General features: G+C 39.0%; 2 protein-coding genes and 2 long non-coding RNA genes across 5 annotated transcripts in view; 2 read left to right on the top strand and 2 right to left on the bottom strand.

The window, feature by feature from the left end:
• The first annotated feature begins 961 nt into the window (after positions 1–961).
• LOC149110147 (molecular chaperone MKKS-like) lies at positions 962–8948 on the top strand. Of its 2 annotated transcripts, XM_089292199.1 has the most exons (9): positions 962–1102; positions 1234–1325; positions 2397–2576; positions 3388–3619; positions 3986–4396; positions 5056–5210; positions 5908–6164; positions 6528–6784; positions 8644–8948. In XM_089292199.1, the coding sequence occupies exons 1-9, from the start codon at positions 1046–1048 to the stop codon at positions 8683–8685; spliced, it is 1683 nt and encodes a 560-aa protein (XP_089148325.1). In that variant the 5' UTR covers positions 962–1045; the 3' UTR covers positions 8686–8948. The 2 variants fall into 2 exon arrangements, with proteins under 2 accessions (XP_089148325.1, XP_089148324.1); XM_089292198.1 differs by lacking the exon at positions 8644–8948 and having other exon boundaries at positions 6528–6947.
• On the bottom strand, positions 3668–4612 carry LOC149110148 (uncharacterized). The gene is made up of 2 exons (XR_016208032.1): positions 4450–4612; positions 3668–4137 (listed from the first exon to the last, which is right to left on the bottom strand). It is a non-coding gene; the product is annotated as an uncharacterized LOC149110148 (long non-coding RNA).
• Positions 8949–10460: 1512 nt separating the features above from the next.
• LOC149110146 (uncharacterized) lies at positions 10461–11301 on the bottom strand. The gene is made up of 2 exons (XR_016208031.1): positions 11027–11301; positions 10461–10688 (listed from the first exon to the last, which is right to left on the bottom strand). It is a non-coding gene; the product is annotated as an uncharacterized LOC149110146 (long non-coding RNA).
• A 9896-nt stretch (positions 11302–21197) lies between these two features.
• Positions 21198–26151, top strand: part of LOC110045494 (uncharacterized) — a 10994-nt gene continuing 6040 nt past the window's right edge. Inside the window, exons 1-2 of the mRNA XM_089292213.1 lie at positions 21198–21273; positions 24930–25189. Of these exons, the coding sequence (XP_089148339.1) occupies positions 21198–21273; positions 24930–25189 (336 nt within the window). The remainder of the gene's footprint in view (positions 21274–24929; positions 25190–26151) is intronic.

Raw genomic sequence — 26151 nt, 5'->3', positions numbered from 1 at the left:
AAGTTGACTCTTGAAGTCCTTCGTGATATCACTTAAAACCCCAAGGAAAGACTGAACATGTGTCTTCGGGAGCTTGAAATTCATCGCCGCGTTTTAAATGCACAACGTGTCTTATTCTCAATTGTGGTGGCATTTTACAGAGCCAAGCCCTGAAAACTAAAGGTGTCAGGTGTTTACCATGACAGGCACGGAAGGCAGTGCTCGGACTATTCGGTGACAACACTGGGACTCTAAAATTTTGTAAAAGCAAAAAATATAAACATATCAAAAATAATTCTGATAAATGTATTTAACATCAATTCTGTCTTGAATTCCAAACATGATTTGTTACCCACAATGCAAGGATTTGAGTTAGAGACAAAACTAGAGGTCCAGAACAATGCTTTTCTCTGACTTTCCCTTGATAAAAAAAACATTTCTCTAACCAAATAAACAACAGACATAGTAACGGTTTCTAGCCTGCCCTCAGGGGCAGCCCTCCTTTCCGCCCATTCATTATGACTGACAAGTTTTTAACAAATCCTTTTTTATAGGGAAAATGTCTTTTTCCTGACCATTTCCTGACCTTTAGCAGGGTGTCTAAAAAAACTCGATTAGCGAATAGTGCAGTGGTGAACAGTCATGGATAGTGGCGAATAGTCGTCAATAGTCACCGCTTTAGTTCAGCACTGATCTGGGTTCGTTGAAACTGATCACGTGAAAAAAAAAATAATAAAGTAAAATAAAATAAAATACGAATGTGAGGTAAGTTCTCTGTGATCAGTTTATCAACTGAAAAGACACAAACGACCTGCTCTGATAACCGGTTATAAAAACAACAACATCTAAGCTACATCTTGCGTTAATTAATTATCCAAACCGGTGGCCAAAGTATATGATGTAAGCAAGTATGTCAGCATATATAGTTTCGGTCACCGGTTTACTATCAAAAGGCTCGGAGCCATTCCTGCAATTAACGTCATGTTGAATGCAAAATTTCCTATTTTCTTGTCAAAAGTTTACACAGTTGTGGAGAATACACATGGCTATACTGCATATGACCTGAATGGAGGGTAAAAGTGTTTCTTCAAGGCTGTCTACGAAAGACGAATGGACATCTCAGGTAGGCTGCCAGGAAGATACATTTTCACTTATAAGCAGCTTTTTTTTTTTTTTTAAGAATAAACTACTTAGTAGCTGAAGCTTATATATGGTATGTATTTTCCTAATATGAGTGTTTTGAATTATATGCAGATTGCAGTGCAGCTGTTGGATGATATTAAGTTAAAGGGCTCGCTACGCGCATTGAAGGATTTAGTTCAGACAGCGCTTGGACCAAATGGAAGGTAATTTTAAGTTCTTACATATAAAATCCCTAACTATATCAATGTAAGCGTAAATTAATTGTAATAAAATAAAACACTCAATTCTGATTGGTCCTCCCCACGTTTTAGTGGTCATTGTATTTAATTTGTTACTTGCATTGTAGCTTAGCCAATAACATGCTGTCAATCATGTTTACTGTAGTGTCGGCTGACACTATAGACCGATATATTGACCGACACTCAGCCAACACAAGGCTGATACAAGGCCGATACCTGGCTGATGTATCGACCGAGTATCAGTCAATATATTGGTCAACAGTATCAACCTGCACCACCTAATGTAAACATGATCCCATTTTGTTAATATCCCAGGTAATGAAGGGTTTAGTCTGCTAGATACCCTGGTCCCTGGGGTTTTCTTTCTTCTTCTTCTATCACAAAAAGTCATCTTTGAGTGTAAAAAGAAACTGAACTCACTTGCTGCTTTGTGACTCATTTTCGCTACTTCAGGGCACAAATTTGAACATTAGGATATGAAGAGAGTGAGAAAACCTCTGGAATCAGGGTATCTTCTCCAAAGACCTAGCACTAAATAAAGTTTGCTGATTCATGACCTGTATTTGACTGATTTGTTAATGTACATTGATGTCAAACCCAGGGGAGGGGACCCTGGCCATATGTGAGAATTTGACATCTACTACACATCATCCCACCCCTTCAATTATTTTAAATACATGACATTTGTACATGTGGGGTCCGGGCATGAGGGTAGGGATGCTTGACTTTGTGAGAGGAGTACTGAGCTTGAAGCCTAACCATATGTAATTGTTGGATCATCTTGGGAATAAAACCCATCACAACTGTTGGAAGGGAAGGGTTTGCTTTCCGTTATGCCTCAGTTAATTTATAACTGAAGGTAGATAAATATCCATTCTGCCAGCTAGGTGACAATGGAATCTAGTGTCACACTGTACAAAGTAATAGCTGTACCGATACAACAATAATTTCATTCAATACTTTTCACTTCAATACATTTATCTTTATTTTAAAAACATGTGAAGTTTCCCATATTTATACCTGTCTGATACTCAGGTTGAAGTTCTTCCAGTCATCCTCTGGTGGTCATGTGACTGTAACATCAACATCAGGCAAGATTCTTCACAGCTTGTCTGGCTTGTCACACCCCATACCAAGGTTGATACTATCTGCTGTGAAGGGCCATCTTGAAGGCTACAGTGATGGTGGTTTGAGAACAGCACTTCTCTTACTAAGGTGCCTATTAACCTACATGTAATTGCATTTCATCTATCAACACATACAACACATTGCATCCATCCATGAAGCGTGACAAATTAAGCACACAGTTTTACTTTTCAAACGTTTCAAAAACACGCACCATGACTGGTGCAAAGACATTTTAAAAGAAAGATTTGTCACGTAAGATTTTAAATTTAAATTTATCTATGACATAATTTTTTATAATATCAATTATTAAATTCTTGAATTTATGAATTTACTTCCATTTTCAACAATGTTATATTGTTATATTTTTTATTGTAAAAAAGTCATTTTAATTTTATGTACTTACATTTTAGCTAGGTTGTATTTTCTTTGTTTACTTGTTTATCAATTAATTTATATTTATGTTACTTACTTTAAGAGTGGGCTTCCTGCAAGGCAGGTTTATGGCTAAGCGCAGTTGGTACTATAAATATAGAATTGTCTTATCTACATTGAAAGTTTTGTCCGTTATGTATCACATGCAAAAATGTTAAATTATATTTCTCTTTCAAAGATAAAACTAGTAAGATGAAAGTCCCATATTTGGTACGGAACATGTACAAAAAATGTAATGTAGTTGAAATGATTGCAACAACAACTTGCTCACACCTTGGGTTTAACACCTTAAAAAAAAGGTGGAAAGAAACGCTTTGAAAGTAGAGAGTTGTATGAGACCTCATATAATCTTGCAGTTATAGTCAGGGACCAAATCTGCTAGTTTATCTTTTTTTGTAGGAAACTGTTACTGGTAATTGTAGAGGTGTGCATAGATTTATTGATCCTTATTGTTTCTCTGTTTTAGTCTGATACAGTCATCCCTTGATCTGCCTGTCCCAAGAGCCCTCATCACTCAGATCAGTCAACATTCACTGCAAGTCATTACCAGTCACCTACAGTCATGTCAATGGAAAATGAACATTGATATTGGTAACATGAAGACCATGCTGTCCATTGTAAACAGCATAATTCGAACAAAGCCTGCTTGTCGTCTTAGTGAATCTGAGAAACAGTATTTAAGTGTGCTCGTCATCAAGGTACAGGATTTAATATTTTTTGTGTGTTTATCTAGCGGTGGATACATGTTCAAGGTGCCAATGCACTCACTTAAGTACAAGTTTTTATTAATACCTCAAACATGACTTACACAAGCTAAAGAGATATAACTACCCAGGCCAGTGCTTCAATCATTGAATGTTTGTTAACATGCTATACGGTGGCTTTAGACTCAAACTTAGAAAAACACATGTTTGATGTGAAATTTGACTCTGATCAGGGATGGTAATAAGAGGACATAACAGGAAATTCTTTTTGAGATAAACCGTGTTAACTTTTTTATTCCACAATGTCACAATGTCACAATGTCACAATGGTTTGACACCATGCATTGATCAAACACACAGGCATTTCTTCAATCACTGCCAAGTAATTCCCAAGACTCTTCAGTGTCTGTCACAGACCTTCAGCCAGTCCAAATAGTGACTTGTGAGGGTGATCCTGTCAATGAATCCAAGATCATACAAGGTGTCATTCCTCAGGCCCCTGATGTTGCAACCTTTCAAAGAAAAAAAGCACTTTTAAGCCATCATGCCAAAGTGGCTTTGTATAATGTCTCAATGGCAGACGACACTGATGAATGGTTTAGCGACAACGTTAAAATAGAGACAGCAGGAAGTGGTCATGATGTTAACATGGAGAGTGCTGTGCTACAGCAGATGTTGAAGGTTGCTGATTGGTTGCTAGCTATTGGAGTTAAAGTGGTAGCTTGCCAGAAATGCATACATCCAGCACTGAAGCAGTACTTGAGAGATAAGGTTTGTATCCAGCCCAGGCAGACACAATCCTAGAAACAGATTTGGGCACCTACCTAAGTGCTGCCTTCACTTCATTTATTCACCTGCAAGATACAACTGGGAGTTAAGCTAAAGAATTCACCTAGTCATGCATACAGCTGTGTAGTGTTTCTGATATCATTGTAAATCTAAGGTCCTACATGTCCAAAAGACAGAGATCTTAAGGACTATGCGTGTACAGTATGTGATAGATACAAGTGTTTTTGACTGAAATATTGAATGTCTCTGTCATGAGATGAAAAATGGGACCCAAAATAGTTGTTGACAGCTGTTTTGTTGGGTGAGACAGTTCTAGTGGACTAATTTCTTATAAGGGATTAAAGACATAATACACTGAGATAATGCATAATTTGGACTGTCTTTTGTTTGTTTCTTGTTGTATGTATTGCTTGTGGCACATGGCAATAATAATTATTATCGCTGACAATTAATAGCAAGACTGGCAGCCCTGTAGTCTTCATGGAAGAAATGAGATCTAAATGAAATCTAAAACTCAGCTAATTTAGAAACAATTTCAATTTTTGTACAACTAGTGGGATTGACAGACCTGTACACAGCAGTCACTTGTTAGTTTTTTTTTTTTTTTTTTTTTTTGATAACTTGTTTTGTTTTCATCATAGGGTGCTTATGTGATTGACCGTCTATCCATTGTTCACATCTCTGCTGTGCGACGTCTGACTGGAGCAACAATCCTGAGCACTTTCAGCATGGACATTACTGAATCAAGCTTTGGTCAAGTCGGGAAGATCGAACATATGGTGTTGAATGACAAAAGGTCAGCTTCCTAAATCCAATAGTGCATTTAACGTATGGTGGTACAACCCACCACGTACTCTACATGTACATCACTTTATTTTAATTTCCATCCTTTGGTAATTATGATTACATAACGTCTTTTACCCTCAGTTTTCATTTTTTCATAACTGTTATTCTGATCTTGATTCTTACTAATAAAATTACTAGATTTAGAGCGGTTTTCAACTGAGTGTCAAAAGTAATCAGGCAGTTACATTAGTCTTGGTTTTACCACAGTTTGAGATTGTTGGAATAGTCTAATTGGTAAGTAATGGTTTGGTTTTGGTTTTACGGCACTCAATTGAAAACCACTCTATTGAGCCAGGTTTGGTTTGACTTGGTTGAACTCTCCTATCAGAAGCATCACTTCAGTCCATACCTTTATTCACCATACACTTGCAGTGTACAATGACAGCAATATCTCAAATAAATGGGCCTTCTGCATCCAATGGTCACATGATACAAAATACACCAAGCTGGATGGCAAAACAATACAGCAGTCTCCCAAACAAACTTAAGGGACTAACCAACCAGTCAACCTTGATTTTGCTTTGAATTAGAGGTACATGCCTGTGCAGAGCTTATCATGCTGCATGGTAAATGTCATGTCAGTGACAACTGGTTTCAAAAAGGCCAGTTAGCAAACCTGCTTTTCTTTTTCATATATTTTTAAACAGCTACATTCATTTGGTGCCAGAGTCCTCATTAACTTCATCTTCCGTGTGTACTCTTTTGCTGTGCTCACCAGATGAGACATCCCTTGACGAGCTGAAGATAGTTTGTCAAGCATCTGTTAGTGCGTTATATGAAACTTTGGGATGCCCATATGTGGTGCCTGGTGCTGGATGTCTAGACACTCACTTAGCATCATTCTTGAGACAGTTTGGGAAAACGAATGGCTCAAAGATTGCTGCAGATCTTGGCTGTACTAGAGGTAAACACCTTGTTTGGCACTGGTATATAGCTTTGTGTGTTTTAGCAGTAACCCTCAGGGTCTTCGACAGTAACCACCTGTACTTCTTGATCTAAGCCGGCTACCCTGCTTAGCTAGTATTCTCATTCCTTATAAAAAGATGGCAAAATCAGCCACCTTCTCCAGCAAAAATGCTGCTACTTGGAAACTCTGTGACGACCCTGTAACCTTACTTACCACTAGAAATCCAAGTTGCAAGCTTGCTGATGAAGCTTGCCTGTTGGCTTGAAATACAAATTGATTGAATTATTTTTAAGTTAGTTTGAAGTCCTTGGACATGCCTTATAATTCCTACTTTAATCTCTAGGAATTTCTTTTTCTTAGGTCAATTTGTTGCTATCATCAACAATGTAGCCCATTGCCTTGAATCCTTGGCCGGATACCTAGAGCATGACGGTGGCAGTCACGTGACTGACTCAGCCAATCAGCATCACTGGAGTCTTTCTCCCAGAGCACTGGATCTTAAGCCCAGCATGCTTCACTGCATGTGTGGTTTGGTGTCGTGTGATCAGTCATTAGAGTGGAGCATGATGGGACATGTCGAGAACTCCTCTGGTCATAACAGAAACAGCTGTTGCACAGTGGGTGCTAAGGAAATATTTGACAATGCTGTCCTCGATGTGTACTCAATAAAGATAAATTCTTACAGGACTGCATTTGAAACTGCTAATGCTATAGTAAGAATTCACTGTGTAGTTTGTAGCAGTGTGGTGGGAAATTAAAACTCGCAAGATATTTACGGTGCCGCCTATTGGTTCAGTTCTCTTTTCAACGTCTTAGAAGTAATTTCCCTGTCATCTTTCCTGTTCCAGTTTTATAAACCACAATTACGTTAGTATTCTCTTTTTTATCATTTGTCTTGAATTTTTTGGGTGGTTTTTTTTTGGGGGGGGGGGGAGTTTGATAGATGAAAGTTGCACGTCCTTCTGATTCAAGTCCGAGGGAACAAGATGCTCCAGAGCTTACAACTGGGCCTGTCAGCTTGACCACTAAGTAAAACAGTATGAAAGGCACAGTAGAGCGCCGTACCTTAGCCCCCCTTTCCTAGGCAATTAAAATCTTCATGCACGCGTTGAGTTCTTATTCCATCTTAGTGGAAAGCCAGCAAAACAATCCTTTATTTAAAGTGGTCAGCACGCCACGAGAGTAACGCCACAAAATATTCGAAACGGAAAGAATCGAAAATGACTCCTATCATAATCGGCGTTTTACCGGTAGCCCTGTTTACCCTGAGCATTAAAAAAGCGCCGACAACTGTTTTTAGATACTACTAGATCTCCTGAAGGGTCGCGTTGTTCGAAAGCGGGTTAACGCTAACCCAGGATTAAGAGTTAACCGAAGTATTAATTTTTCCTATATAAAAATGTGTTTTACTGTTTACGTTTTGTGAAGTTTGAGCTTAGTCAGACTCAGAACAGAAGGACAAACAGTATAAACATAAAACCTCACCAAAAGTTACACAACTCAAATCAAAATTCTCGCTAATCCTGGGTTAGCTTAATCGGGCTTTGGACAACCCGGACAACAAAACGGAAGTGAAATTAGACAGTATGACCGTTAGTGAATTTATGTTTTTTGATTCATTTGGAGAAATCTACCAAACTTGGGTAAATGAATTGAAAGTCTAGGCACTGTCACTGCCCGCTGAGGAAACGGGCGGCGTTTCGACACACAACCCAAATAACTGTTGCAAACAAGACTGCGGAGGCCCTTTGCTCCCCACGGAGTGAAGGTGGCAGAGAAGGAGAGAAAGAGCAAGACGGGTGTGGTAACCTAATTATCAATTCAAAATGTGTTACTTTTATAAAGGAGTGTTAATCGAGTAACAATATCGCTTGGAAATCATCAACGAGCCGAAGAGGTCACACAAAAAACTATTGAAACCTCTCGGGAAGATCGAGCACTACTACGAATGACGAACGCTAACTTTATCTTAAAGGTATATTCTATAGAAAATTCAAAAGAAAACCTCTTCGAGATGCGTAATGTTTGACGCCGCTCATTCGATATATCATGATATTATGAGCTCATAAACTCATTCATCAAAGGCGTCTTTGCTGTTACAAAACATAAAATTGTATAACATCCCTGGTATAGAAGCTTTCAGAGAAAGTTTAATTTTTTGTTATAGTAATCTGGCTGAGCGCACGTGGCCCTCAACTGCAATGCTCGTCTGTAGTGGAACCTATTTAATCATTTAAATTTTTCGCTCTGTGGTTAATGCTATCGGCTTTGTGTTTACTTTACTACCCTGTACCATACGAAAAACTAATAGCTTCCTGCAAGAAGCCTGAAATTGTGAAATTGACGGTTTCCAAACGAATTCATGATACATATCCAAGCCACGCTTATTGATACTTTTGCGTGTGGTTTAAAATCCCTTAAATAAACTTTGAAGTCCTTCCACTAGACATTTACAAATTATCTTTTCGTTTTTCAGCTAAGCAACGACATCAATGACAAACCTGTTGATTCGACTTGATGGCAGATAGTGATGACCACAGAAACACTGAGCGAGTAAGTAGTCTTGTAAGGGAGGTCGATGATTTAAAATGGAGTGCGTGCGAAAGCAGACGGATTTCAGCTTGTTGTTTTATGTAGAAGCGCTTGCAGTCCAGTTAAACAATGGTGGGGCAAATTGACTTGCAACCCGGAGTAAGTGCGCAAACTGTACTGTTAAACTTAATCAGCAGATATATTTAAGACGTTATCGAAAATCTGAATATCGCAATGGCAAAAAAATAACCCTAATGGAAATGATAAGACCAACCTGTCTTGAATCAGAGCTGTTCCGTGCTGCGCGTGCTCGGCTAACCGACGCCCCTGAAATATTGTTCAGCCCGGCCTGATGTGAATCCTAGACACATCGCCTTTGGGAACCAGGGAAGTTTCGTGCTATTTTTAAAATAGAAAGACTCGTTCTTCCTCCCGCCGACTTTCAGCAGAACATTCGTTTCAGAAATTATCCAACGAAACTTCGGCGACAGCAGGTTTTAATCGAAGCTGCCATGAACACGTTGCTTTCGCGAGAACAATTATTAAGTTCTCGTGTCATGAATATTTAAAAGATAGCTGAGTTTTCTAAAAAGCATATGCCTTGTCTTTTATTTGCTTCAGGAGGTTTTCCTCTTCTAATCAAGAATCTTAACAGAATAAGGCCGGTTCGTTTAATTTTATCTGCAGCTGGTGATTTTAATGCTGTTGCCTTTTTCGTTGCATTCGAGGAGCAATACAATATAAATTGGAATAGAAATCGCTCTAGCTCGCTGTCCTCAATGGAACATTGTCTGGGTGTGATCAAGAGCCCATCACTGGTGTAATATCGTCTTCCGCACGTGTTAGCAGTCGCAAGCTGTTTACATTCACAAACGCAAGCGAATAATTATTTAAATCATTGTCATTCACGACACACAATCATGGCCATAAGGCGTTAAAGACGTCGCCCAACGACGTTTTCCCAGCGGCCGCGTAATACCAGTTATTGACTAGACGTTATTGCAATAATTTCGTAATCGATAACTGATGAACAGTTCATAGATTAGATCAGTTACCAGAATAGTAATTGTTACAATGACGATGACGATGATGATTATGATGATGATGATGATGATTAAAAGAGGACTGTGATGACGGTAACGATGATTAATTTATCACATGTGGCTACTAAAAACATGCTACGCATAACGCATCGAAAGAAAGTCGGCGCATGAATCACTATCTATAATTAAAATAAACTATAGTCGCTAATTCAAACGCTCCGAAAATTTAGGGGGCCTCTAAATTACCTCATGTTTTCGGAATTCTTTGTTACTATAAGCCGAAGTCCTGGAGCCATATTCCCTTTGAGAACCAGAATACATCGAGCACATTACGACGTTTAGTCTCGAATCATTTTCAATCAAATTTGATCACCTCAGATATGACTTTGTTAATTAGAAAATGTTCACAAATTTGGGTGCCTTCATTTTGACGAAAATTCCGGAATTTTCGAAACGAGGGCAAATTTCTTGAGAAAGTTTCCGAAAATTCGAAAATCACACAACATTTTCGAAAATTTAGATAAAACTCACGAGGATATTCTCTTTTCGGTAAATTGTAGAAAATGCTGTTCTATTTGCCTCTGGAAATTTCCGGAAATGCAAACCTGAAGTTTTGGTCGGAAGGAAAGCGCCCTTTGACACCAATTAATTTTACGTCTTCTCAGCCTAACAAGCCGCCATAACCATCTAGCTAGATAATGTTCGTCTCTCTCAATGGTTCTTTCTTGGTAACACGCTCGTAGCTAAATGCTGTAAGGTCGATTGTCTGAAATCCACCGTCCAAAATTAATTCACTGACGGCTCGCCCTACAGCGGGAGACTGCTGACTACCATGACCGCTAAAGCCGTTCGCAAAAATGAGATTCCTTATCTGGGGATGTCGTCCAATAATGGCATTTTGATCCAGTGTGTTGTACTCGTAGTGGCCAGCCCAGGCGCTCTTGACCTGGTGAATTGAAAGATAAAATCACAAGCGCTGATCCTATTACACCTTGGCTAAACATAATACTGTGTACCTTCAGAAGTATTCATAAAAACATTTTCCTAAAACAGAAATTTAAGCTTAAAATCTCTGAAAACATAGTTGACTTAGATACGTCAGGTTCCAAAATGTTCCCTGCTTGCTTAGGATGTGTGGCATTATTGTTTGACAAGGGTACTTTGTGATCCCCCCACCCCAAACGACACACACAGACATAAGCTCCAGGCTAAATACGGTTTTTACGCTGCCTAGTACGAAACGGGAATAGAAGAACATTTGAAAAACGACTCTGAGGGACTTACCTTGAGACACTCAAATGCAGAAATTCTGTGAACTAAATTTGGCTTAATTCTCTTGTGAAAATACTCATAGTCGATTTCAAAATCAGAAGATTCGTGGTCATCTTCCTGTGTTAAAACAATAACAAAATGTTTTTACGCAGAAATTCCCTTTTGATGACAGTTTGGTGATACCAACTTTATAATTCTTGGTTTTTAAGTCACGAGTCGATAAGCAAGTAATTAAAACAATCTGAGCAGTATTATCCAGGCTACTTATGGCCCAGACCACCACTCTCTTTCGAAACAAACAAGGGGTATTTTGAAGACGTAAAATGCAAGGCCGACATGCGAAAACTCTGTTCGCCTTACAAACGCCGGCTCCGCCCGCAATACCAACGGCATTAAAACCGAGCTGTCCTACCGAAACGACACGATAATAATGTTTTTCTTCGCAACGGACAAAAGTAGAGACAATGCTTAAGTCGCTTTGACCTTAACTTGAGAATTCCGGGTTTAATTTGACGAGGAACAGCATATTTCGTTCAGAATAACGCAACTAATATCTTACTTGACGACACTCCACGAACTACGAGCGATTTGCCGGTGACCCATTTTTGGCGCCAAATTAGAAGCTTAGGGAAACAAAATGTTTCATACTTTTCAATTTTTGCAATCTGATATGATTTTTGGAAATGTAAATGCTGGTTAGTGAATATTCAATGCAATCTCCAGCGAGAAAAGTTGCCCGATTACAATACCTTTCCTGTTAACATACATTAACGTCAAGACAGTAAAGTTTTTCCCGCCTACTAAATCCTGATTGGTCAATTCAAATTTCAGCCGCGCCAGCCGTATGCACGGTACCCACCCCCTTCCCACGCACTCCCCCGAAATAGGCAATCCCATAAGCACCCTCGCCGACACTATTAGCAAATTATGGGTAGTCTTTTTCAAAGTGCTCCAAAAAAACATGACGTCAGCAAGTGCAGCTTATCCGCTGGTGTTTATGGTACATGTAACCTCACAGGACAAAGCTGTTCACACAAACACGTCATACTTTTTAAACCTTCTAAGAGAAAAGGTTACTGTTTGCTGTCTCACGAAGAACAACTCAATGGAAGGAACAGTTAAATTAGGCTGTGGCTTTTTGTTCTATGCAGGAAATTCGGGGTTAATAATAATTTTTAAAGACTGCAGGTGATAACCCTAAAAAACATTATTTGATAATCTCCTTGTATTGTATTTCCCCCAAAGCAACGCCTGCACATAATTCACACCAACATACTTCCAAACTGTCAGTACAGTGTCAGAGTAAGTTTCGCAACCAAATGGCGTACTGGAGAAAACAATTGCATCCACATGTACAGGGTTTCAAAGCTATCCTTTACATTACAGAATGTAAATGAAGTCATTTTAAAGATTGGAATTTAAAGAGGCTTGTATTTTCTTTCAAGTTCCTTTTTCATATTTTTTCATTGGGAAGAAGAAAGGTACAGTACTCTTAAGAGTGAATGCCTATAAAAATGGACCTAAATCGCCTATCAATGGCACAGGTCGAAAAATTGATTTCGCTTGTATTTTGTCCATAGATAGGTCCTAGTAAGAATAGAAACGGACCATAGTTAGTTTCTGCTAATACAGCTTTCTTTGGTAGAAATACGCCAAAAACGATTTCGACCCGACTGGGCTCAAAATCTACTTTCGGTTTTGCTGAATTTTCCGAATATTTGATTGCTTCGCGCTCCGCAGAACAACTACTTGAGAATCTTTCAATGGATTTTATATTCAGTTCAGGTCTTGGTAGTATGACTGAGCGAAAAATAAAATAAATCAAAGTTAGTTTTGAGCCCGAAAAGAGGTAAAACTGAAACGCAAAATTTTACAGTATGTCGCAAGAGAATTATTGCTTAAAAACATCGCCATATTTTTCTATGGGCTATAACTTTAAATACCATAAAAACACTTTCTACGGGTTAAATATACACCCACCTGTTAGGATATCAAAAAATATCTCTGGGCAAATGGTTTCAAGTCGCCCGCCTTGGCCTGTGTTTCTCATAGATTTTGCCCAAAATCCGCCGTTGGAATGTAAGCAATTGCGTGACGCGGATAGCCACTCTCGAGTAAAATATTCGTTTCCAGCAATCCGATGAAAGCAATTTTTGAAACGTTGTGTGGATAAAATAATGGAAAATGTTTTTTTTGTTGTTGTTTTTTGTTTTTGTTTTTTTTGTTTAACTTAGTATAAATATATATGTTTTTTCATTTGCATTGCGACACCCACGACATCCATGATAAAGAACGTTACTACAGTACTCCGGGAAATGATTTTAACACTTGTTTATTTTATTGATTTCACTGATAACTTACAACACAGTAGCAGTTTCAGAGATACACTTAACCAATCCTCTATGATTTATGGCAACTGAATCATTGACTGACAAATAAAGTCAAGTGGAAATACCATAATTTCTATAGACTACTAACTGCGCGACGGCATCTCAGCTCTTCTATCTGTGCAGAAAATTTGTACCTACACAATATGCTCAAACTCAGCTAGAAAACCCGGAATTTCTTGAATTGAATTAGCCGAGGAAGAAATTGCGTTTAAGTTTCAATCATACTGGGAAAAAAATCCATCTTTTCTACTTTGGTTGTTTGATCAATTAACTGAAATTTGCAGATCAAAACACTGGTAGACAAATAAACATTACAGTGGTCGATCTAGGACTAGGTTTACAATAAAGGAGTTCCCGAATTCATCAATTTTAGAGTATTCGGATTAGTAGGGGTTTACAGTGAAAGGATATTCGGATTCTTAATCGTTTATACACGACGATAACTCCGGGAACATTCATGATGGAATGGTTGACAAGCAGTTTGTTGCCTCGACAACGAGAAACAAAATGCCTCCGAAAATAAGGCTAGGGGTAGGTTGAGACAGTCTGAAGTTTTCTTTCAACTCGCTGACCACGGTACTGTTGTCCATCATGCCAGGTTCCTCCAGGTATTTACTTAGGGTTTAGGGTCGAAAACCGTCGAGGTTTTCGATCGTGCCATCGTCGTCATCTGCGCAGTAAAGTGTAAATTGGGCACGGTTTCTGAGGAGTATGGCATTACCCATTATAAAAGTGATTACCTACACCTGAAACAGCACGAGGTAATCACCCAGCGACCGCCATCAAATGGCCATCAATGCGCCTACGACTCGACTACGACTGGATCATGTAATCCGCCATTTTCGTTCCACCGCAAACTCAAAAGATCACAGGCGGAAAAATATCTGGATTCGAGAGAAAATCGTTCACACGACAAAACTCTCCGGATTCAAAAGTTTTCGGATTCAAAGTTCCCACTTTAAATTCCGGATTCAAAATCTCCGGAGACACGACCAAACCGGGGGGTTTTTATTTCGGTTTCGTCCACTTTTGTGTAAATGGCAAAATCAATCCGGCACTAAAACATTCTGGATTCATCACGAATCCGGAACAATTTCCTCTAGTGTAAACCTGCAATCCTGGCCATAAGTTGTTGGGACACCTCCCATTTTTGCGCGCTGAAACCCACGATTTCAACTACGTCCTTAACGTTTTAGAACAAAAGATGAATGGAAGCAAGTACAATTGACCCCCCCTCTCCCCTAGCAATGTTGCATGAAAATGAAGCTATTCTGAAGACTAGATTGGATGTGGGAAAAAAGGAAAAAGGGACAATAGAAAGTGGTTAGACAGTTGTGTTGGAACCAAACGCGATTGCTGAAAAATCGCTATTATTGGAATGAGACGTGAATATCTATCTTATCGTCTCTTTTGTTCGAGAATACTGTTCTAGGAGGCGAACAACTCTTGAAACGAGGCTATTCTGAGGCTATTGTCAAGGATTTTTTTTCTTCAAGATTTTTATCAACATTGACAGGGGGAGGGGGTAGGCGGGCTTGCGCGGTTTTGGTCTTAAGAGAGGCTGCCTGTGAAGTCATCTGCCGTAACTGTCCCAACACTTTTGACCAGGATTGTAGTCTTAAATGAACAGCGAACATCCATCTTGTTTTGTTCGCGGAAGTCGGTCACAGAGGAGCGAATTTCAATGAAATATATATATAATTTGATTAAGCAATTAGCCAAAAATAGGTTGGCCGCCAAAACAGTTTAGGGTTTAGCCTAACTTTAACCTTAAGTTTTAAGACTGAAGAAAAAAAGGAAAAAGCACTGAGCATTTCAGTTGTTTGAAACAGAAACATTCGCGCACAATGAACTAGGTATAGTACGTGGGTAACCAGGAAAGCAATCCGTCCAGCACAGTAATTGTTCAAATTAACAGCTTACCGAGACACTCGCACTGTCGATGCCTCTTATTTATGACTTTTAGGATTTGTTTACTTTACTTTTTCCGACTTTTTAGCAGGAGAAAAAGCACTAAATGTGCTGGCACAAATAAAAAGGTTTAACCGAAAATCGATCCGTCGAAATCAACAAATACAAATTTAATCACTGTAGCGTTCCTTCAGATCACGTAAGGCTACAAACCAACAATATCAACTTTTCATTACGCTTAACAAATGAACTTAGAACGATTTTCTTTCTAGAACTCGTTCTTGTAATTAAAATGATCAGAGAAAGAACGACAGCCTAAAACGACATAGCAGTAACACCCGAACTCCGAGTAAATTGCTTTTAATTGGCGTTTTTAATTAACGAAATTTCCAAAGCGATGACTTTCAAAATATAAAAGTTAAAAGTGGTCCATTATGTTTTTCTTTTTTCACCCAAATGTTCTAAGATAGCCATCTGCGGTTTGTTGGAAACGAATTATGTATTCAGGGTGACCGCCAGAGTCACGCAATTGTTTACATTCTCACGGCGGTTCAGGGAAAAATTCATGAGAAGCACAGGCCAAGGCGGGCGACTTAAAACCATTTGCCCAGAGATATTTTTTGATTTTCAAACAGGTGGGTGTACAGTTAACCCGTATAAAGTGTTTTTATGGCATTTAAAGTTATAGCCCATAGAAAAATATGGCGATATTTTAGTGCTATAATTCGTTTGAAACACATCGTAATATTTTCCGTTTGTGTTCGATCTCGTTTCAGGCTGAAACGAAGCCTCGATTTATTTTATTTTTTGCTCAGTCATACCATGAAGACCTGAGCTGAATGTAAAGACCATTGAAAGATTCTCAAGTAGCTGTTCTGCGGAGCGCGAAGCAATCAAATATTCGGAAAATTCAGCAAAACCGGAAGTAGATTTTGAGCCTAATCGGAAAAAAATCGTTTTTCGCAAATTACTCCCCAAAAAAGCTGCATTAGCAGAAACTAACTATGGTCCGTTTGTTTACTAGCTAGGGCCAATCTATGGGCAAAAAATGAGCAAAATCGATTTTTCGACTTGTACATGCCGTTGTTTGGTCCATAATTATGGGCACTGGCTCTTAATATACATTATACATTATACATTATATTTTGCAGTCACTGCCAGACCGCTATGTTTAAATACTATGAAAACAGTGGTGGGCAGCTGTATGGTGTGCAGGAACCAGCAACTAAAATAAAGCAGACAAAAGCCCTTGATAGCCTTGATGTCTCTGCAGAGTTGCCAGTCAGTATCATCAGAGAGCAGACTCCAGCAACAAGCCTGCCGTGCCACTTAAACCAAGCCCAGCTGAACAATACCAAGACAGCATGTATCTTCATTATAAATGACAAAACGGTGGTATTCATCCCTACACAGAATGGAATAACTGTGTTTGACAGTCATTACCATGGGACAAGTGGAACATTTTTGGCAATGGCCCCAAACCATGCAGCGTTTGAACTGCTTTCATGGTTTAAAACGATTAACAGCATCCCACATAATTTAGGAACAGTAACATGTGTTTCATTTAGATAATGAAATATGTCGATCGATTAAGATAAGCAAACTCTGTACATAAAAGTACTCTACAGTTGTATAGGTACATGTAGCCAACAATATACGTTCCTGGAGAAAGCATTTTTTGAGCTTTAAGTCTTGCGAGTAAGCTTACGAGTGCATGCAGGTGCCGACCATACAAGTTTTACGACAGCAATTCCATACCACAGCGTTTGTGTTAAAATAAATTTTACGACTCGCCAAAGAAAGGTGCCATTTTGATTACAAAACAAACTAAGATCGTAATACTCACGTCTGGCGACACTTTTCCAAACTCTCATTTTGCCGTCAATGTCCCCCAAACATCATTTGTCTCTCAAACGAAGCAAACGACTGTCAAACGAAACGACGCTGAATCGTGGCGGTTGAATCCAAAGCTCTAAATATTTACCGCGTTAACTACAAGTTTTCTTGTATTTCTCGGCATTTCTTTGGGAACAAAAACTTCGAATTGTTCAAATTGTCATTTTCCAGGGCATAAAAAGGAGATATTTGCGTTTAGGTGCCAAAATAATGGAAAAATTTCTGCTCCTTTCTTGTCGTCATTCAACTGAACACGAAAGAACCACACATCACGTTCGCGCCGAAATTTGATTTTGTTGTGCCGACCTCTCGCACATGCGCAGACGTTATTCAGCCCTGTTCGACGGAAGTACAATTTGTCATGTTTACTGACTGTACAGAACACGCATCGGCGGGCGCTCTCATTCATCGACAACAGAGAATTTACTGGATTTTTACACGAATAAAACTGAGCAGTATCTACGGACGTAAAGTTATTAAGCCTCGATGAAACATCAAGCGTTGCTTACAATTCAAGCGAAACTCAAACTAGCAATTATTTTGTTTTACTTTTCAGTCGCGATAGACTGACAAATTCCTCGCAAGCGTGTGGCAAGAGGAGCTATGAAACTATGAAGTCCTGACGCTCTGCTATATCTAAATATATCCAGCTAGTTTTTTTTGCTGTGTAATGGAAAAGCTGTTAATCTTCAACATATGTGAAATTTAAAGTGGAGTAATGTACAGCTCATGTAAAAGAAGCATCAGTCGGAACACAACTTGGTCAGCGATATATATAAGCTTACAGCGGAACATACCTAAATTCGACACTGTCTTACTTCACTCAAACTGGAGCAGCTTACGACGAAAATACTTAAGCAAAACTCCAACAGACGTAAACGCGTTGATTTGTGGGGCAAAAACATGAAACATTTCGGGAATTTCGGACGCCATTTCCCCCGCGCGACATCCGCAAAAATCCTCGCAGCATGCACGCGCGTGTGCCGCAGGTGATGGCGCAATTTGTTCTAAAAATAGAATTATTGTCCCATATCATGGGGACAACCCCAATACTTGAAATGGCGCGCGCTTATGGTCTCCGTCCCCGATTATTGCTCCTGGTTTCATAGAATATTTAAATTACGTACATTATTCTAAGCTAGCATTTGCAGTAGCGTGCTCGTTTCGCGACTAATTCGAGTATATCCCCTGATGAATAAAGTAGTCTTATGGATCTTGCCTTCAGAGTACTTTTCCACCGATTCCAAACAATAAAATTTCGACCGGATAAAGACTGAGCTATCTGTCGCGACTGGAACTAATCAACAAATGCAATCAAAATGTAGCTGTTCCCACGGTTGTCATCCCAAAGCCAAGTTGTGTCAATAAACAAGGACAATTCCCTCAGATTGCGATAAATGCTGCCGTCGAAGCGTTTAAGTTCGCCAGAATCTAACGCTGAGAGCACATAATAGCGAGGCGTATGGCGACTGAATGGAAAGAAGTCAAAAAAAAGATCCATTGGAAAGACGAGCTCACATAGCCTGCTCAAATACTCACATGTTCCTCACGTCTTATCACACGTCTTAGCATTAAACGGTACCAGTTTACTAGCCGTGACATGCCCCTGTAAAAATCAAGCAGGGTGGCCATTTTGGTGTCCTTACAGGAATGTGGTTTTTTTCGACCTAGAACCGTGCACAGTAAGACGAACTCTGAAAAGCCACAGGTCAAAATTAGGTTTGCGTTCCACTTCGTCGAACGCAAAAATCAAGAAGCTTACAAAAAACATATATTCAAGCGTAAAGAACGCAACATTTTTTGAAACACTCTAAGAAAATAGTTATGGTTGCCATAGAAATTGAAAGTGATGTGATCATTCCATTGGTGATGTTTAGGCGACAAAACGTTGTTTAAGTCTGAGAACAATTAGTGATTACTGCCCAATTAGTATTTAGTGCCCAATTTTGATGCCCCATAGAAAATTGGGGCATCAAAATGTGGTCGAGATAACTGGATTTATGAAGGATTTAAGAGAAAACATAAAATGAAAGTTGTCTGTCCGAGCTGTAAATTTTATCAAGGTGGTGGTAGTTTTTAGTTTGTTGGTTTATCTTTGTCAACAGGTAACTATTATTATTACTATTATTATTATTATTATTATTATTATTATTATTATTATTATATAAACAAACAGTCGACCCTTAAATTATGGTATTACGTTAAAAGACGAACATTTAAGAAATGATGCTCGTGGGAGAATACTGCTTTGTGAGCCCAACCAAAAACGTTTGAGAAGTCTCATGACCCCACAAGGGAACGTAAGTGATGGACTCGTACATCACGCGAACAAAAAACAAAATACGACCTGTTTTGTCTATTGAATGCTATTTTGAGTCAATTTTAAAGATTTTGAAAATTTTAAATAAGATATGGTGAATAGTCTCTAGAAATTGGCTTTACATCCAGCCAAGATGTTACGTTAGGCTAAAGCGTAGAAATAAAGCTGCGCTTTCAAATTTCTCCGGCGTAGTGTGGAAGCGCTGCCTAAATCAATAGAGCTTGGTAAAACCCCAGGGGACTCCCTTGTCTATTTATGCGCGTTTATTCAGCCTCTTTCGTGGTCTGCTCTGCGATCTCCTGCCTAGGCTAAATCCCCGAGGGGGGGGGGGGAGGTACTCCCAGAAAAATTGGGGAGGGTGTGCAGCCCACTTCCCAAAACGCTTACCCTATCTATGACCAAAATCTGCGATATTCCCTACCCTATTTATGACCTTACCAAAAATTCGAAACCCTATTTATGACCTAACCCTTAAATCAAAACTCTGTTTCAGACCTGCGTTATAATTGGTTTCCTAGTTCAGACCAATGTTAAATTACCGTAAACATAATTTGTGAATGGCTTTTGTTGATTTTCTCAGTCTTCTTGTTAAAAAGATACCCATATCAAGGTTACAGTGCAAAGACCATACCCTATTCATGACCAAAATGGCCAAAATCAGCTTAAATCGATACCCCATTTATTACCAAAACGGTTGAAAAACCATACTCTTTGGGGCCTCACATAACTATGTAGCCCATATACTGAGTGGGATGTCGGTGGTGATATTCGTGGTGAAGATGATATACGATTGACAATGATTCACTTATTTGCATTGTGTCGTTGGGGCTCTATATATAGTGAAATACACATCCGACGTTCTGTTTCAAAATTGATGTCATATCCATGCCTCTTTTGTGCATTGGTGTTTTCCTTTCTCTTGTACGAATTATGTTGCAAAAGAATTGAATACAACAAAATATGTCTCAATAGACTGTTATTTTCTTCGTTCATGTCCATTATTTGTACGAGACGATTTACGTAAGAACCTTTGCTAAGCCAAGCTCGATGCCATGTTTCCCCCTCCAGCGTCAGCTGTAGCTAGGTAATGGCAATATCCCTTTCATTGCAGTTCACGCTGGTTAAATATATACTTCTTCTCATATTTCAGGTCATCTCTGAGCCTAAGAAATCCCAAATATTGCAATTTCAGTTGCGGTGGCACATCAAAAACATTGAGATCTTCAAAAAAATTATTATAGCAGAATTGCTTCTTAAGAGCAGGTGCATTTTGTTGTTGTTTAAAATCGACTGACTGATGTCACATAGCGTCGACGTTTTAAATGAAAACTGTTTTAATTGAAAATTGCGATTTTTTCACGAGTTAAATCAAATAGTCACTTGGTGACTTCCCATATCCACACTACAAATTTGTATTTCTTGTAAAAAGGTGCAAATATTGTTTTTACGACATAGCGGCACATCATGATCAGGCTTAATCACAACAATCTTAGCCCAATGGTAATAACCAGTGAATAATAATTTGAACCGTGGCAACGTCTGTTGGTCCAAACAAGCGATAAGAAAAGGAAACTCCGTTGTGACACAAAGCAAACGTCCTACAGCGTTTTTCATTGTTTTGCTTTTTTATTCAACTCCTCGCGAAACGTGTTTAATATTAGCGAGCATGTTTGGCTTTTTTGTCAGTTCTGTTCAATTCGCCTTGATGTCTTTTTTGATGCCAAGGGCCAGCTCTTTTGCCGGTATGTTACTTTCTCCTTTCAGTACTGTTGCCTTGTTTTCCAACTTATTTTCAAAGGACGACATTTATTTTGCATAGGGCTTTTAAATTTGTTTAGGTTACACGTTTTGACTCTCGACACTGAGAAGGGAAGTCATGTCCACCGAAAACTGCGATAAAAAGCAGAACATTCCCATTCCAGCTGTCTCCTCAACCTATTAGCGATGGTGAATACAAAAGTTACGGCAAATAATGTTAAAGCCTACCGAATGGACTCGACTACGTAACCTGGTTTTTAAGCCAGTATGAGCTAGTGTGTTTTGTACAAATTTCTTTGTTCTTCACTTAAAGTTTCGAGCAACTCTACTTTCATAGGGGAACTTGGAATCTTGGTCCATTTACTGTTCATAGTTTTGTTTTCCCGGCGAGAAAAAACAAATTATGGGTTTAACATAATAAACGTCGTTCCGATTCCAAAATTTTGGGCAATTCGTTGGTATCGTTTTAATCAGTTTCGGGCTATAAAGTTGTTATCCGTTATATAACTTTGTCTTAATTGACAGTTATGGCAGTTGACGTGTGGCTATAATCTTTAAGAAAACAATTTCTCACTTTGTCGATAGTTTTACCAGAGTTTGCCTTGAACAATTAATCGGGCTCTACTGTCATCATCTATCGTCTTTAGTTTTGTATTAGTCTAAGAGTTACTGAGTGATATAATTGAGTGATATATTTATGGACCTGGCCAATATCCAGCTATCGTGGCCTCACACTTGGTCGATAATCCCAATAAAAACTATTATTTATTATGTAGTTCATTTCGCCACTAACAAGACAGCATGTGCGACAGAATAGCCCTTTTCACGGTTAACTTTTCTCGTTTGTGTTACAATGTAACTCCAGCAAGGAGTTGAGTCAATCTGTCGCAGACTCTACAAAATTACCCGGAATTTTCTCGCTTAAATTTTAGATTATATCGTAATACAAATGAAGAAAAGGTAACATGTAAAGGACTAATAACGGCTATTCATAGAAGACGGTGGGATTTCAGCTGGACTGGTTAATTACTGGTGTCCGAAGCCGCGGGTTGCTTTGTTCTAATTACGAAAAGGAAAATTTTGTTAGAACTCCCGCAAATTCCGCAATATAAGAGCAAATTGTATAATTAAAAAGAAAACAGATTTAGAATTGAAGTTTATTCCGCCACGGCAAAACGACAAGGAAAGCTACCGAGTTTCTTCTTTATTTTCTTCTCGTTCGTATGTCAACAGCCTTAATTTTTTTTAATCCTATTGCACTTGATCTAGCCCTCGGACGTACAAGGTAGGGTGGATGCCAAACACCCTCCCATACAACGATTTAATCTAAAATCCTGAAGCTTTCAGTACTTGTTCATTCATCCTATACGGAAATATTGATATGTCAATTGTTTATCTATGATATTGCCATGACGACGGCAAATCTTCGTGTACGTCTAAGCAAAAATCAGCACTTTTGAGAATTCTCTGTTTTTCCTCTTTTCTACATCAAATTGCGGAAATTCTCATATCTTTACATTCTATGAGCATTTTGGTGTGACTGTATTAATTTTTGTTATTTCTTGACTCAGCTAAGAAAATATTGAAATCTAAGATGGTGGATCCAAGATAGTGGGTTAAATGACGTCATATGACGTCATAACCAGCAAAAATGGTGTCATCTTGTAGAGCAAGTTAAGGATTATCTGCTTATTGTAAACTTATACCGCTAAGCCTTAACAAAAAGAAAACCTGGGGGAGGGGTTACATCCCCCCATTTACCACCGTCGGTGTATGGGTTTGCTTTTATGTCAGTAAAACAAGGAAATGCAGAAATATTTTTAAAGTTTATAGAGCAAAGTAGAACGTGCTATTTTTTGTGGTCACAGCTATTTATGTTGTTCGCCCTAATGATAAGTAAAAATCGATTTGACTGTTGGGCTGCTTTGCATTGTTATCAGTACGTAAAAATTATATTCGTAGTGCAAATTTTCCCTTGCTTGATGATATATAAAGTAGTCATTGTTTTTTGCTGTTGTTGTTGTTTTGGGCAAACTAACCTTGCTTCGTTTTCCTCTTTTTTTTTTTTTTTTTTTTTTCCATGATCATTTGGGCCAATTTTTAATCAGGCTCTACCTATTTCATTTCTTGTATCTAATAATAGGTTTAAATTCTCCATTTTCCAACTGCCCATAATGCACTCTATTTGCCCTGCATAATCTGCATATTCCCAAGAGTATTTCACAACAATAGTTTATGCACTTTTTAGGGGGTAGGGGGCGGGGGCGCAAACAGACTGAATTATAGGAAATTGGAAAATAGGGAATATGTCGAGGAAACGGTTGTTGTTATTCATCGTGGTAGGTGCAATAATAAAGTGTATTATCGTTTGTCTCACGATGTAGTCACTTGAGAAGTAGATCGCGACGTTTCGACTGCTTACTGCTAGTCTTCTTCAGGCGATAAGGTCGACTGATTGCACGGTATCATTTATATCACAAAGGTCGGCTGTGATTGGTGCATTTCGATCCTCCTATTGTTCCATTGTTCCGGCGAGTAGCTGTTCCCTCAGTGGTCCGCTGTTGTACCGTTCTCTTGTTGTTGTGTTTCTTGATCGTGGGTATCCATGCTTCAGGAATTTCAATTCCGCTATCCCTGTTCATGTTGTTAGGGTGAAGTCTTATGTGAAAAGCTTCCTTGACCCTACGTGTGTACCAGTGAGGATCTTGTTTAGCCGGGTTGACGGTGTCCTTTGGTCGCACTAAGTGTGACCGAAGAGAAGAGAGCCTGTCGCGGAATTTAAATCCACCGCCGTTTTACCTTATGTCCAAGGAGTTTCGGAGTCTCTCCGCCGCTGCCTAGAACAACAAGGCATTCGCACCGTCTTTAAGTCCGACACGACACTTCGGTCACACTTAGTGCGACCAAAGGACACCGTCAACCCGGCTAAACAAGATGGTGTTGTCTACAGGATTCCCTGCGAGTGCGGCAAAGTCTACATCGGGGAAACAGGGAGATCTAAGCAGGAGAGGATCAAAGAACACGACAGGGATGTACGACTCGCCCGTACCCAGACCACCGCCGTTTCTGAACACACCCACGAGACCGGCCACTATCCTATCTGGAATGAGGTCAAGTTTATTGATCGAGATCCTCACTGGTACACACGTAGGGTCAAGGAAGCTATTCACATAAGACTTCACCCTAACAACATGAACAGGGATAGCAGAATTGAAATTCCTGAAGCATGGATACCCACGATCAAGAAACACAACAACAAGAGAACGGTACAACAGCGGACCACTGAGGGAACAGCTACTCGCCGGAACAATGGAACAATAGGAGGATCGAAATGCACCAATCACAGCCGACCTTTGTGATATAAATGATACCGTGCAATCAGTCGACCTTATCGCCTGAAGAAGACTAGCAGTAAGCAGTCGAAACGTCGCGATCTACTTCTCAAGTGACTACATCGTGAGACAAACGATAATACACGTTATTATTAGGGAATATGTTAATGTAAAATCAATTTTTAAAATGTGTAATTGAGGTCAATATAAAAAGCTAATTGCGTTCGCCAACAGTAACACTATATCGAAAATATCATACTATAAAGAATGCAACGTGCAATCAATGCCAATAAAAACGTTTTTTACAGATCAATGTCGTGACTTGGAGTTCCGAGCCGACCAAACATTCCAAGGAAAACGTCTATTAAATCATGTGATACGTGTTCATGACGTCATGATGACAGATTTCTGTGATGCACTTGGTTACAAGGAACACAACTGTGCAAGTTATAATTTGATGAGGAGAAGTAAAAGTGAGAGACACAGATGTGAATTGAATAATGCTACTCATGAAGGGAATGAAAATGACTTGGAGGAAAACCCAGATTATATATACCGCGGAGCAAAGGTGAGAATTGATAAAATATTTCATTTTTAATCACAGATGGTTAGTTGCTGTTAATTCTGATTTCGAAATCTTTTAACTTTTAATGTAGCTGAGGTTGAATCTCATCTGAACTTTACCATGTAGCAGTACACTCTTGATATAACAACTCTACATAGTTCAACTATATTAATAAAATGTTTAAGCAAGCAACTGGAACGATGATCCTGCTGGTGTACGTTGGATCAATAGTGATATAATCGGCTTTACATACAAAATGAAGAATACAAAAGCAAAAACCGACACAACGTAGGATGATTTTTTGAAGGTGTACTATATTTCGGCTGACCAAACCAGCCTTCTTCAGGTACAATGGAAATTTTTACATTGGGACGTGTTTTTATGTAGCCGATATTTACCTAATACCGGAAATATTTAGCCCGTGCTTATTACTTTGTTCGTTAGCCTGGGTGAGGGTAAGTGGGGGAGTTTCTAGCTTTCTGTTTCCATCACCCCATATATCTTCAAAGTATTGACTTAAAAGTAATCAAACTTACATGGCATCCAAATCATCCAAATTTGTTTACCATTGCGGTAATCACGTGCGAAGCATTCCACTAAATGACATCACATTTCAAAAGTCCTGCGATATTGGATTTCACGAATAAACGAACAGGTCTTCAAATTTATTAAAGAGAACAATCTTAGAAAATGTAGGACCTGTAAAGATTTTGGAATGAAATAATTATAAAAAAAAGTCAAAAGGCTCACGAAAACAGATATTCAAAACACAAAAATGTCGCGAAACACGTTTAGAAAATATAGTTGCCATGGAAACGTCGTCATGGAAAGTCACGTGATCACACTATCGCCACACTAGAATGTTCCCTAATAAGTTTTAAGAAGAGTGTGGTATGCGTTGCTTGGGTAACAAAAAGTTGTTTAAGTTAAACTATCTGAGATGAACGCAGGTACTAGTGCCCAAG

This window comes from Orbicella faveolata, unplaced genomic scaffold (genome assembly GCF_042242905.1).
Source record: "Orbicella faveolata isolate gen_17 unplaced genomic scaffold, um_ofav_v1 contig_24, whole genome shotgun sequence".
Taxonomy (NCBI): Eukaryota; Metazoa; Cnidaria; class Anthozoa; order Scleractinia; family Merulinidae; genus Orbicella; species Orbicella faveolata.
The sequence above is the reverse complement of the archived record's forward strand: the minus strand, read 5'-3'. Positions and strand labels throughout refer to the sequence as shown.

What these genes read in the sequence shown, in the direction of transcription:
- LOC149110147 (XM_089292198.1), top strand. Translation starts at nt 1,046, where the DNA reads ATGGAGGGTAAAAGTGTTTCTTCAAGGCTGTCTACGAAAGACGAATGG. An exon ending in GCGCTTGGACCAAATGGAAG is followed by an intron (nt 1,326 to 2,396) that starts GTAATTTTAAGT and finishes TCTGATACTCAG; the next exon opens with GTTGAAGTTCTTCCAGTCAT. An exon ending in ACAGCACTTCTCTTACTAAG is followed by an intron (nt 2,577 to 3,387) that starts GTGCCTATTAAC and finishes TCTCTGTTTTAG; the next exon opens with TCTGATACAGTCATCCCTTG.